Source organism: Phacochoerus africanus, chromosome 1, assembly GCF_016906955.1.
Source record: "Phacochoerus africanus isolate WHEZ1 chromosome 1, ROS_Pafr_v1, whole genome shotgun sequence".
In the NCBI taxonomy this organism is placed as follows: domain Eukaryota; kingdom Metazoa; phylum Chordata; class Mammalia; order Artiodactyla; family Suidae; genus Phacochoerus; species Phacochoerus africanus.
In genome coordinates, this window is record NC_062544.1 from 97,239,351 (window position 1) to 97,252,290 (window position 12,940).

The 12,940-nt window shown below is 44.5% G+C and overlaps 1 protein-coding gene across 2 annotated transcripts in view; it reads left to right on the forward strand.

Moving 5' to 3' along the window:
• Positions 1-510: 510 nt before the first annotated feature.
• TGFBR2 (transforming growth factor beta receptor 2) overlaps positions 511-12,940 on the forward strand; it is a 91,262-nt gene continuing 78,832 nt past the window's right edge. The window contains exon 1 of one of the 2 annotated variants that reach the window (XM_047769382.1): positions 511-847. In XM_047769382.1, the coding sequence (XP_047625338.1) occupies positions 754-847 (94 nt within the window). In that variant the 5' untranslated portion in view covers positions 511-753. The remainder of the gene's footprint in view (positions 848-12,940) is intronic. The other variant, XM_047769393.1, reaches the window with a different exon arrangement.

Below are 12,940 nucleotides of genomic sequence, written 5' to 3' on the forward strand. Positions count from 1 at the left end.
CAGTAAGAAACATGTATCACAATGTGACAGTGTAGGCATACATAATTGAAACAAAAGTTTAATGAGACAATACTTACTCTTCTATTTGAAAACCAAAAAACGTGCTCACAACTCGGGTTTCAGCACCCACTGCTGGGTTGCCCCTGGGAGTTTGAAAACTCCGTTCTAAAGCACTGAAGAACAAACTCAAAAAGGGTAGTGGGGAGGGGAGAATGCTTCGCACGGGTGCTTTGGAAAGGGCTCATGCTTTCTGCGTTCAGTGACTTTCTGTAACCCTTGCACTAGGTCGCTCCACAGTAGGTCCTCGAGCGAGGAACCGGCAACAGCAGCGAGGGGTAGCTCAAAGTCTGCCAGAGCCCCGGAGGGGCAGTCCCGGGGACGTGATTGGCAGCTGCGAGGGAGGGCGAGGGCCGGGAGCCGGGCCGGGGGAGCAGGCTCCGGGGCGGCGAGAGGTCCTGCCCAGCTGTTGGCGAGGAGTTTCCTGTTTCCCCCGCAGCGCCAGGGAGAAGTCGTGAGTCACTCGCGCGCCCGGCCCGACGACACCCCGCGCGCGCACCCGCCGGCCGGGCCGGCCTCCCGCGCACCCCCTCGGCCGCCCGGGCCCCTGCGCCTCGCCCGCTGCTACCCCTGCGCGCGCCGGGCGGCGCCACATCTGGCCGCACCGCTGCCGGCGCCCGGCGCGGGTCCGGAGGGCGCGGGTGGAGGCGCAGCGGGCGCGCTCGGGCCGGTCTATGCCGAGCGGCGGGGGCTGCCATGGGCCGGGGGCTGCTCGGGGGCCTGTGGCCGCTGCACGTCGTCCTGTGGACGCGCATCGCCAGCACGATCCCGCCGCACGTTCCCAAGTCGGGTGAGTGGCCCCTACCCGGTCTCGGCGCTGGGGTCCCCGTGTCCCCACCGGGTTGCGCTTGACAGTGGCCCGGGCTGCGAGCGCGGGCGGAAGCCGGGACGTGTCCCCGATCCCCGCGGCCCGGCGCCCCGCGCGGGGACGTGTGCGTTTTTCTTTTCCAAAAACCCGGAGCGTGGCCGTGGCGGGGGGCGCGGGGCGCACCCGGCCCCCTTTGTGCGGGAAGGAAGGGCGCCGTGCCGGCAGTCCTGGCCGCCCCCACCCCCGGAAAGGGAAGTTTGAGAAGTTGGTGATCTGCAGAGTCAGGACGCGGCCCGGGCGGCCTCCGAGCGGCGGGCACACCTGGTTCCCGGCCCAGGATCGCTTAGCAGCCCCTAAAGGGCAGGACACCCCATCCTCAGCTCCTGGCAAAGGCCACATGCCCCTACGTCGGCTGGCTTCTTGGCCTGGAGTTACTGAAAAAAAGTTCCAAGAAAAGGAGCGTTGGCAAAGGAAAGTTTTCTGGCTCCACTGCTGGCTTGGAGTGGATGGGGCAGGGAGTGGGGGTTGTCAGGTGGAAGGCAGAGTATTTACCGAGTGCCTGCTAGGTACTGGTGCTTGATGCTGCGTGCTAGGTGCTGGAGATGTTGCCTGGACCGAACAACCCCGCCTTCCAGGCTCGGAGGTTCATTACGTTTGGTGGAAAGGAAGGGTTAAAATCCTAAATCCCCTACCCACCTGATCTTGATCTCTAGAGAGTTTTGAGGAGAGAAAAAATGCAAGAATTGCGTTCTTACTGATTTATTATGGAAAGTACCAAACCTCTGAGACCTTAAACGTTAGAAATTTTGTACCTCTGATCTACAGAACTGAGGAGCTGCATCTAGGGTCTGGTAACTGAGTCTTTGGACCTTTCTGGGCCTCAGTCTCTGCATCTGTGAAATGATGTGGTTAGACTTGGATCATTTTCCGTTCCTTTCATCTTTAATACCTAATGTCTCTCTTTTGCCCTTTGGTGACCTGGAGATGCACTGTATAGATTTGGAATAACTTGTAGAAGATCTGACAGCCCCTGTGGCTCTAAGGCACACACTTTGTTTACCAAGGACCAGAGGCAGACTTCCCTTTAGTTTTGTTTAGAAGAAATTTGCACCATGTTCTCCATGGGACAGTTCAGAGTACTTGAAGTGGATTGAGAACTTTTAAAAATTGTCTTATATCGAGGGTGGCGTGAGGATGGGAGTTTCTGATGGAATGAGGAAGAAGCACTATTGTAAACAAAAAATCCTAATGCAAATTTGAGTTCTACAGTTTAATAAAATCCCACCGCTTTATTCTTGGATGTTTTCTTACATTGCAGTACCAGAGTGTTCAGTTCTCTCTGATTGTACATGAGACTCTTAAAAACTGAGTTATAGTTTGCCAATAAATATTTTAATGGGCACCCTTAATTTTCTATGTACATTGAAAGTCATTAAAACTTTTGTTTCAGATTACGAAAGAAGGAAATTAGCAGGCCCTGAGTTTGTTAGGTTTTGTTTACAAGGATAAGATTTATGATTTGCAGATTCCAGGCTCAGTAGTTCATGAGTCAGTTTTAGTTCATCTCTATACACACTTTTAAATAATTATCTTAAAAGTCTACTGGTGCTTTATTTGGGCTTTTCAACAGTGTTACAAACCCTGCAGATGTCATATTTCTGTGGAATTAAAGCCTCAAAATGGTTGAGCTAAGGAATCGTTTTGAATTAGTATTCATTTGAAATTATATTTTTGAAGATAATTGAAGGTCAAAGGTAGCTCTAATGAAGACAAGAAACGTAATTCCACTTGCATTGCATTTTCCAGGGAAGTAAATAGTTTCAGATTTTCCTAACATAAGCGGTAAACTGTAAAGACATTTTTTTCAAAATATGTTAATGCATGATAAGATAAAAGGAAATGAAATTGTTTATAGCCTCATCTCAAGTTACTTAAAAAAAATCCATCTTATGTTCAGTATATTGACAAGTGAGCAGAAGATTTCAGCATAAGAGCAAACTTCACTAAGATATATACTTAAATGTTTTTTAGTTTTTATTTTTGACTTAGTAGATTCACTCTTCCTATATGCTCCAAATTTAATAATTATTCGTGGAGGGAAAACTTTAAATGTTTGAAAACGCTTCATATATGAAAATATGACTTTTACTTTTCAAACACCTAACAAGAGATTCTTGTTGAGAACTCAGTGTTGGTAAAAGTGTCATATGGATAAAATTCTTTCTCCAAATCACTGCTGATTTTGCTAGAGTCACAGACAGGAAACCACTAGGTTCAGAATTTGATCTTTGGTCTATGGTCTATTTGTTTTTATTCCCAGAAAGCGCATTTTCACCTCTAGGCCACTTCCATTGCTAACATTTTATTTTTAAGCAGTTTTGGTATATATAAGATACTCATCACATTTTGGATTCCTTGCATTTTTTTCAAGGTGGCACCCTGCCTTAAAGTGGTGCATCCTCATTGCTGTCTATGGAGCCAGCATGCATGCTACTTGGTCTCCATTTCAGTTATTAACACAACTTTAAAATTTTTCTTTTTTAAATTTTAATCCCATTTTTCCAATTCAGAATGACACCTTGGGGAGTTCCCTGGTGGCCTATTGGTTAAGGATCAGGCATTGTCACTGCTGTGGCTCAGGTCACTGCTGTGGCATGGGTTCGATCTCTGACCTAGGAACTTCCTCATACTTCAGGTAAGACCAAAAATAAGAAAAGAAACCAGAATGACCCTTCAGTGGTGCCATTGCAGAAAGTGGCTATTCTTCATTCTTCCCTCTCAATAGTATTTGTAGTGTATCACTTTGTGCCAGGCAGGAGACTCAGACCCAGAAACATTATCTTGAATGAATGACAGGCCCAGTCCTTGCCCCTGTTGAGTCTAACATATGGACATGTTGAGGGCCAGAAAAGGATGCTTATTTTAACCCTGGGTACTTAGAAGCATTATTGAATATTAGACCCTTTTGTCAAAACCTCTCTGCTGGGTGTTGAATGTTTCCTTCCAGTCCCTCCACAGTCCCTCTGAATGTGTTTTCATTGATCTCTTCCTTTCTGTACTTGCCTTGTTTCATGCCCCAAGTTGGGCCACCTCAGTTCTCTGCAGCCAGCATGATGGACCCAAAATGTACATCCAGTCTTTCCTTTAAGGGAGGCTGGAGGTAGAAGACTATAGGATACCCTCTTTGCAGTCAGGCCATCCTGGGTCCAGACCCATCTCCCACTTACTGGCTGTGTAGTCTGTTACTTTTTTAACCCTCAATGCCCTCATTGTAAAAAGAGGATGGTAGAGTTATGGGGAAGAGTAAATCAAAAAATGCTTTAAAGTGCGTAACATAGTGCCTGCAATGTGGTAATTGCTCAACAAATACTAATTTTCATATTATTACTAAGTCCTTCAGCAGGCCTACCAAAGCCTTCAGTGACCTGTTCCTATCTGCTACTTGCAGCTTCACATCCCACCAAGGTGCCTCCTTTCCATTCCAAACTCAGCATCCTACATCCTGCGTGCATTGGCTGGGAGCAGGGTAGGCAGCTGTGCCTTTGTTCAAGCTACTGTCCTTCTGGAACACCTGCCTCCTGGATAATTTGCACTCATAAGATTTGCCTCAAGTGTCATCTTAAGGAAACCTGCTTTCTATGTCCCAGGTGTACCAAAAGTTTCTCTTCAAGAGACAGGCCTCTCTCTTTCTCTTTCTCTCTCTCTCTCTTTTTGGCCATGCCCACAGCATGTGGAAGATCCCAGGCCAGGGACTGAACCTGCACCACAGCAGCAACCCAAGCCACAGCAGTGACAATGCTGGATCCTTAACCTGCTAGCTGCCAGGGAACTCTGGGATAGGGCTCTCTTTTCACTGGTAATGAGGCAGAATTATATTTTTATGTGACTCTTTTGCCCACTAGGCTTTTAATTCTCTCAAAGGCAGTGGGTTTGTCTTACTCATTTCTCAGTCTCTAGGGTCTCTTGTAGCGCCTGGCACATCACTTAGGGCCCAGGAGATACTGGGCTGAGCCTCCACTTCATCCTCTTGGAGGTCGTGCAACCCCGTGGAACATTTTAACAACCAGGCAGCCACTGTTTATTGGGTGTTGGGTCTGAACAGTAAAATCTTTGCTTTTAGTGAGAAGAGTTTTGACTCTGATCTCAATAGGCAGTTTGGCTGTTTTAGACTATGTCATTGGTTTGTGTATTCGGATGAGCTATGGAAAAAGATGCTTCAGCTTCTGACACACCTGATGGAAAGCTACTAGAAGTTTGTAACCAACCCTTTTAGCTATATGTTTTGAATTTGTATAGGGCATTTGAAGCCATTGCAAAACTTTTTAAAAGTTTCACAAAGCCATTTTAGTATGTACTGAATCCTCTCATTTTTTTTTTTTCTAGAAGGTTATGGAGAAGAGACTTTATTAAAAATGAAATGCAGAAATCTAAGTTTAGCTTTGAAGTTTCTTTTTTCATCAGGGTCTTCTGTTTTGGTTTATAAGCAGTGAAGCAGAGTCGGTCTAAGGGAAGTGCAGCCCTGGGGCAGCGGCTGTCTGCGAAGAGCAGCGTGGATATTATTTAGGCCTGATGCAAACCACCAAAACAGTTGAAAATAGGGTGTGGAGGAAATGTACTTCCTGGCTACAGCATGGCATGATTTAGCCAATTTCCACAGAAAAGCATAACTCTGTCACCTCATTGGCTTCTGCCTTCCAGGTCTGTTATGTACAATTGCAGCAGATAAAGTCATGATTTTCAGTGGTAATGACTTGGCCAAAAGGCCTTAGCAGCAAAAATGCTAACCATTTATTTCACACTTCTTTTCCCTGTCATATTTTGCTCCCTGTGTACTTGTTGCTTCTAACTAAGGCTGGATAACAGTAATTCTCCTTTTTTGCTGGATGTGCCAGGGGGTTTGGAAATTGGCTCATCTCAGGGACAGATCAGAAGCAGGGAGGACTAACCTTTGAGAGTCCACTCTGAGCTGGCCACCTGACATTATCTAATTTAATCTGTGGAAGAAACCTACAGGATAAGTTTCATTATCTTTGTTTTATAAATGAGGAAGACAGAGGCTGCGCAAGGTCAATTCAGGGGTATGTGTGTTTTCTAACCTGGCCCTGCTTGCATTTTGCTCGGCCCTTTTCCATGGTGTATGTGTATTGGGACAGAAGTTAGCTCGTAGGTCAAGGGATGGCATAGTCAAGAAAGGAGAAACTTGGAGTTCCCATTGTGGCGCAGCAGAACAAATCCAACTCAGAGCCATGGGGTTGCGGGTCTGATCCCTGGCTTTGCTCAGTGGGTTGAGGATCCAGCATTGCCATGACCAGTGGTGTAGGTCACAGACGCAGCTCGGATCCTGCGTTGCTGTGGCTGTGGCACAGGCTGGCAGTTGTAGCTCTGATTAGACCCCTAACCTGGGAAACTCCCTATGCTAAAAAGCAAAAAAAGAAAGGGGAAACTTACCATCTGATATCCACTCAATGCTCCTTAGATCATGATTTGTTTTGCTCGCATGATCTGCCTCTTTCCTGATTGTCACCTGATTGTTGTGGTACTACAGGAAAATCAAGAGAAGATAAAGATTTTTTTTCTTCCTCAAGTTAACTCTGCTATTCCTCGCAATAGCAGATTGTTGCGTTTTGGTGGTGGGAACTGTTGCTGGTAACCCCTGCCTTTGACCATTTATAGCTTTTGGACAGGCACCATTGTCAAAGATGTGTACCGTCAACCCCTAGCTTCCAGGCATATAGGACCAGCATCTGTGTATAGACCTCACATGGCTGCTGGAGAGAGAGTAGAGTTGACCCACTGTCACAAAGGGGCATGATTTGACTTTTGAGGTCCAACTCACTGGAAAACCTGGAAGTGGTTAATACTCTTCTGCCTTTTCCCTGCCACAGTCAGCGTTTGAGGTCTTTGTGCTCACCATGGAGCCACTGCCTCCTCGCCTGCGGTCAGCTTAGGATCTCCTGCATAGCCTCTTAAGAGTTCACTGGTGACTGTATTTTGTTCACAGGGCTGAAGCTCTAGATCATTAGAATGGATTTAGAGGAGGGCAAGTCCCTGTGATGGATGAGATTATATCTGGGAAAGGCTGCCCACTCTCAAGACCTGGAGCTCTTTATTGTATTTATTTTTTTCTTTTTGGGTTAATGAGATATTCAGTTTTTTAGCTCCATTAAATATAGGCTTAGTATATGGGCTAAAGGAACCCCTGCCCTGGGTTTGGGGGCCACTGATTTTATTCTTCTCTAGTCAAGCCCCTGTCTTTGGGGTGAGGTAACTCTGGGCCTCTGAATCCAAAGATTCCCCTCTTTTAGGTCATGTTTTTTAGCTCCATTAAAATATAGGCTTAGTATATGGGCTAAAGGAACCCCTGCCCTGGGTTTGGGGGCCACTGATTTTATTCTTCTCTAGTCAAGCCCCTGTCTTTGGGGTGAGGTAACTCTGGGCCTCTGAATCCAAAGATTCCCCTCTTTTAGGTCATGTTTCAGGTGTCTGGGGACCCCAGATTCACTGTTCAGATCGCTAGGGAAAATCTTTTTCAGCCTACATTGACCATTGCACCCATTTTCTTGGGGCCTTCACAACCACTGGTCTATGGGCCTGAGGCGTGGGGAAGGGGCAGCTGTGTATGTGTGGGGTGTATGGCAGTGTGAGTGCTAAGACTTGGGGAGTTCACATTGTGGCTCAGCAGGTTATTGAACCCTTGAGGATGTGGGTTCGATCCCTGGCCTCACTCAGTGGGATAAGGGTCCAGTGATGTCGCGGCTGTGGTGTAGGTCAGCAGCTATGCCTCCGATTTGACCCCTAGCCTGGGAACTTCCATGTGCTCCAGGTGCAGCTCTAAAAACCAAAAGGAAAAAAAAAAAGATTTGGGTGTTTTACACATGTCACAAGGCTCCGCTTGATGCCGGATGGAGCAGGTATTGGAAAGAGGAAGGTAGGTGATCAGCTAGGCCTGGGATGATGGTCCTCCAGTTCGAATTCTGGACTCTATATAGTTTGAAAGTTGAACTTGGTCTTCCAAGATGTTATGAAGGTATATTTGTCAATCAAGGTAGAAGCATAAAACTTATCTTATCGAACAACTTGTTGTCATGATTTATAACTTTCAATATTCTGATCTGTGGCATGTGGGCCCCTGTTTATCCTCCTACCCCGGGCTTCAGTGCCAGGGGTGGATCTGTACCAACAACACACCTTTGGTGTTGGGGTATAAAATTCATTTTTGTTGATTGTATCATATTTTCCCTGGAGTGGAGAGATTGCTCATTAATGAAAAAGCTAAGTGTTCGGCTGTAATCACAGAGTTGTATTTCTTTGGGGAAATTCAGTTTTTCGTGGCTTGTCTTTTCCTGCAGGAAACTTTAGCTCCATTCATTTGACCTGTTCTCTCCAGTGTTTCACTTCTCCAGTTTCGTCAAGATTTCCCAGGGCTTTAGCTGCATTTCCTCTGTGTATTGGGAACATGAGGCAAAGTGCAGCTTATCTGGATGTTTTCTTCTCCCATTGTAAATATTTTATTTGAGTTGATCCATAACCTTGTCAAGCCTTTTTAAAGAAACAGGAAAGTCAGAACAGTGTAAAGAAGTGAAAAGGCCCTTATGATATTCTACAAGGTATAGGATTGTAAAAACTGCATTTTAGGAGGCTGGGGTTTGGCAGAACAAACACAAATAAATGCCTTTGAAGGGAAATATGGAATCAGGGCACATTTTCAACATTTGCCACGATAGAACTTAATCTGCTAAAGCTGTAAACTTATCTGCCTAAGTTGTTAATGAAGGATCCATTGGCCGTAGCAGGAAACTCACTCTGCTGCCTTGTGGGTGACTGTGGGTTGTCCTAAACCTGCAGAACTTCCCTGCAGAAGGAAATGCCATTGGCTCCTGCCCCTGTGGATGGCTTTCCTACCTTGAGAAAGCTTCACTCCAGAGATTCCAGGGGATGTATAATAATGCATGTAGCTACTTATTGCTGCTGCATGGACCACACTGAGCACTTCACAGGTATTATTTTACCTCCCCAAACTCAATGAGGTAGACTTTAAAATGCTCATTGTAGGTTCTCTGAAGACCAGAGAAATTAACTAAGGCCACCCACTTAGCAAATGTTTATGTTGGGGTTGGAACCCAGATAGTCTGGTTTGGGGACCTAGACCCTAATTGCTATTCTTTCCTGGAACAGGCCACCTCAGTTGATATAAACCCCTTCTCCACTATAGCATGGGTGTTAGACAACTCTAGAGAATAAGAGAAATAATATGGGAAATGAAACATGTACATCAGGTAGTAGAGTCGTGGCTGAATCATGGCATAGTTATGACATCAAGGAGTTTAGGTTTTCTGACAAAACAGACACTTCATTTGGAAGGATTGGGGGAATTCAAAGGTGCATACAGGGGAGTTCCGGTCATGGCTCAGCAGAAATGAATCTGACTAGCATCCATGAGGATAAAGTTTCTATCCCTGGCCTCGATCAGTGGGTTAAGGATCTGGCATTGCCATGAGCTGTGGTGTAGGTCGCAGATGAGACTCGGATCTGGCATTGCTGTGGCTGTGGTGTAGGCCAGTGGCTACAACTCTAATTCAACCCCTAGCCTGGGAAACTCCTTATGTCGAGGATGTTCCCCTAAAAATCAGGAAAAAAAAAAGAAAAGATGCATGTATAGGTAGGGATTATACATGGTGTGCCAAGGTGGATTTACCATTCAGTGGATGGAATTTAACCCTCAAGGCTTCTCCCTGATGTAGACCTGTCTCCTGGCTCTGGGAGGCCCTGGCAATGTGGTCAATAATGTTGCCAAGGTAAAGAATATTTAAGACGTCCTCTAGTACCCTGAATATTACAGCTCACCTAAAAAAAGAAACTTTATTTTATCTTTTTGGTCTTTTTGCCTTTTCTAGGGCTGCTTCTGCAGCATATGGAGGTTCCCAGGCTAGGGGTCTAATTGGAGCTGTAGCCACCAGCCTAAGCCACAGCCACAGCAACATGGGATCCAAGCTAGGGCATACCACAGCTCAGAGCAATGCCGGATCCTTAACCCACTGAGCAAGGCCAGGGATCGAACCTGCAACCTCATGGTTCCTAGTCAGATTCACTAACCATTGTGCCACGACGGGAACTCCTAAGAAAAGAAACTTGATAGAAGTTTTCCCAAATGTAAAGGCAACCCAAAACATCTATATGACTTTACTTATAATGGGTTATGAAGTGGGACAAAAAAAATTTATAGGTTTTTCAAGAATAAATGACATGTCCTGATCAGAAGTTCTGGAAAGAAGATTGAATTAGGTGAAATTTTTCTCTGTAGAGAATATTGTAAAATATCACTGGAAGAGATCATCAAAAAGAATGCAGCCCAAACATGTGGCAATGATATTTCAGAGGTATATTAGGCAGTTAACTAATAAGTTTTCTTTTAACTTTTGTATTTGTAGTATTTGCAGCGTCTTAAACTTTGCGATTTGTAAGATGCCATTCTAACTTCTAAATATTCGTTTTCATACCCAAATTTCTATTCTTAAATTTTTTATATTCTTTTTCTTAAAGAGTGACTCTGAAATTTATGTTTCACTTTTCATAAGATCTGACCCCAGGTCTAATGGTAGGATTTTCTTGTTGGCTTAGAAAATAAATTTTATACCCCCCCCCCAACCCCACATAAATAGAGACACTGAAGTCTGCATTGTTACATCACCAAACCAAAACTTTTTCTAACCTCCTCATCATTTTCTGAGTTTAGTAGCCTCATGCCAAGTAGAAAAGAAGTTGCAAATATGTAATTATCACCAAACCTTGATCTTGAATGATCTACCCCAGCTCTGACTCTCAGTTTGAGATTAAGACTGCTTTGGAGACAGATGGCAAATATAAGACTCTGTCACCCTGGCAGTCATGGTGTCTGGGGGACCTGGTTTCCCCCTTTGGTCTTCCTGCGTCTTGTCTGGTTTTTCTTCTATGTTTAATGACAAAAATTACACTAGGTGAGATTTTCAGCTTTTTCTGTTTGGAAAAGTTTCATTCTGCATGTTAGTAAAGGACATCATTGGAGTTGACTTCGGAAACATAATTCTTAACTAATCCAAATAGAAAACTATCGAAAATCATAACAGGTCAGAACCAACCACTACCACAAACATCCAGTTGAAGTGTGTTGGAAATAGCTACTATTAAAAAAAGAAGCAGAAGCCCTAGTTATTTTGCAAAGTTCCCAGTGCAGGCAGGGAGCAGACATCCTCAGTAGAGAGCCTGTTTACTGTAGCTCCCTCTTTCTACTTCTTGCTGAAGAAAGGTTTCCGTGGTTTTGGTGGGAATACCATTTCTCTCTGGTTAATTACGGTGTTTGCGCCCTCCCCTTCCTCTGAGTTGGTGAGAATGTCTAAGAAGGGTTTTCCTAAGGTAGGGAATTACTAGATGCTTGCTATGGCTGGGAAAAGAAAGCCCTACAGCCACTTCTGTGTTCTGTGGAGGAAGAAAAAGGAAACTTGTCTGAATGTAATTAGTATAGCTTTGCCTTTCAAAAATTTCTCCACCACTTTTCTTAAAATATTCTCAGAAAAGACAGAATTCACTCCAGATTGGCAGTTTCCAGACTGCTCTTCCAAGCAGGGGAGTAACTCTGAGTCCCATAATTGCATTTCTGTGTAGTCAACAGTGGAGGACTCTTCTAAATATTTCTTTGAATGACTGTCTTGTTACTATAGCTAACATATATGTTTTATTTCTAAAACTCATAGTATTGAGGAAAAAAAAACAAAGATCATATGACAAAATTTGCCTTCAGACTTACTTCACTCAGTATGAGAGTCTCTAGTTCCATGCATGTTGCTGCAGATGACATTATTTCGTTCTTTTTTATGGCTGAGTAGTATTCTGTCATGTATATATACCACATCTTCCTAATCCAATCATCTGTCGATGGACATTTGGGTTGTTTCCATGTCTTGGATATTGTGAATAGTGCTGCAATGAACACATGAGTGCATGTGTCTTTTTTAAGGAAGGTTTTGTCTGGATATATGCCCAAGAGTGGGGTTGCTGGAAAATATGTAAAAAGAAAATAAAAAAAAATCCCCAACCACCCCATAGGAACGTTTTGTATTCACTATTCTGGAATCCCTTGAAGTTCATGGTTATAAAATCATTTCTAGCAATCTCAACCCACATTGGGCACTTGTACTTTTATTCTTATAATTTGTCTTATAATTAACTGTGTAATATTTTGCCTCTCTTCTCACCTCTTATTTACTCTACCGAGTGGCAGGCCAGCCTGCCTTTTCCTCTGTTGTTGTTTTCTGTTTTCCCTTCCCTCCCACTGCAGTCCTGCATGTTCTACTTTCTCCCTCTCCAGGAGCCTCATTCCTCTTTTCACATCTACCTTTCATGACTTAGAATGTGCCAAAAGGCCCAAATCCTGAGCTCAAAAATGATGCCTTTAAACCATCCCCTGGTAACAGTAACTAAAGATGCTCCAATAATTTGCTTCTCAAGGGGTGGTCCAGTGACCTCAACATCTCTGAGGATTTACTGGAAATGTAGAAGGTTAGCCTCTCCCCAGATTTGCTGCATCAAATCTGCATTTTAAAAAGATCTCCTAGAGATTCTTATGCACCCTGAGGTTGGAGAAGGTCTGTTGTAATAGCATGGAAACATCTCCACGGAGGAGCCAAGTGATGTACAGAGATTTTAGTGCATCAGATCAGATTTGTTTCTGTCACCAAGAAAGAGAAGGATTCAAGGATGGGTAGCTGCCCATTTTATGGGGGTGTTTTGACTCCTAGTACAGGGCCTGTTTGAACTGGGTGTAAGTACTACTCTAAGGTGAGCAGGAGAGAAAATTGCTGAGGATGAGTCAATTAATGAGTGGGTTTTAACCCATCTGTTTCCCCAAAGTATCCTTCATAACTGCTTCCTCCACTGTTTGTACCATGCATAGATCCCAGGGATGCATTTTTCTGCTGAACTCATAGCATTCATCATGTTTACTCCTGAGGCATTTAATCACAGGCCACCTTGACATCTGGAGGCCTTAATTAAGTCTGGAGCTATTATATTTTGGCATTTCTTAAAATATGTGGCAGCCTC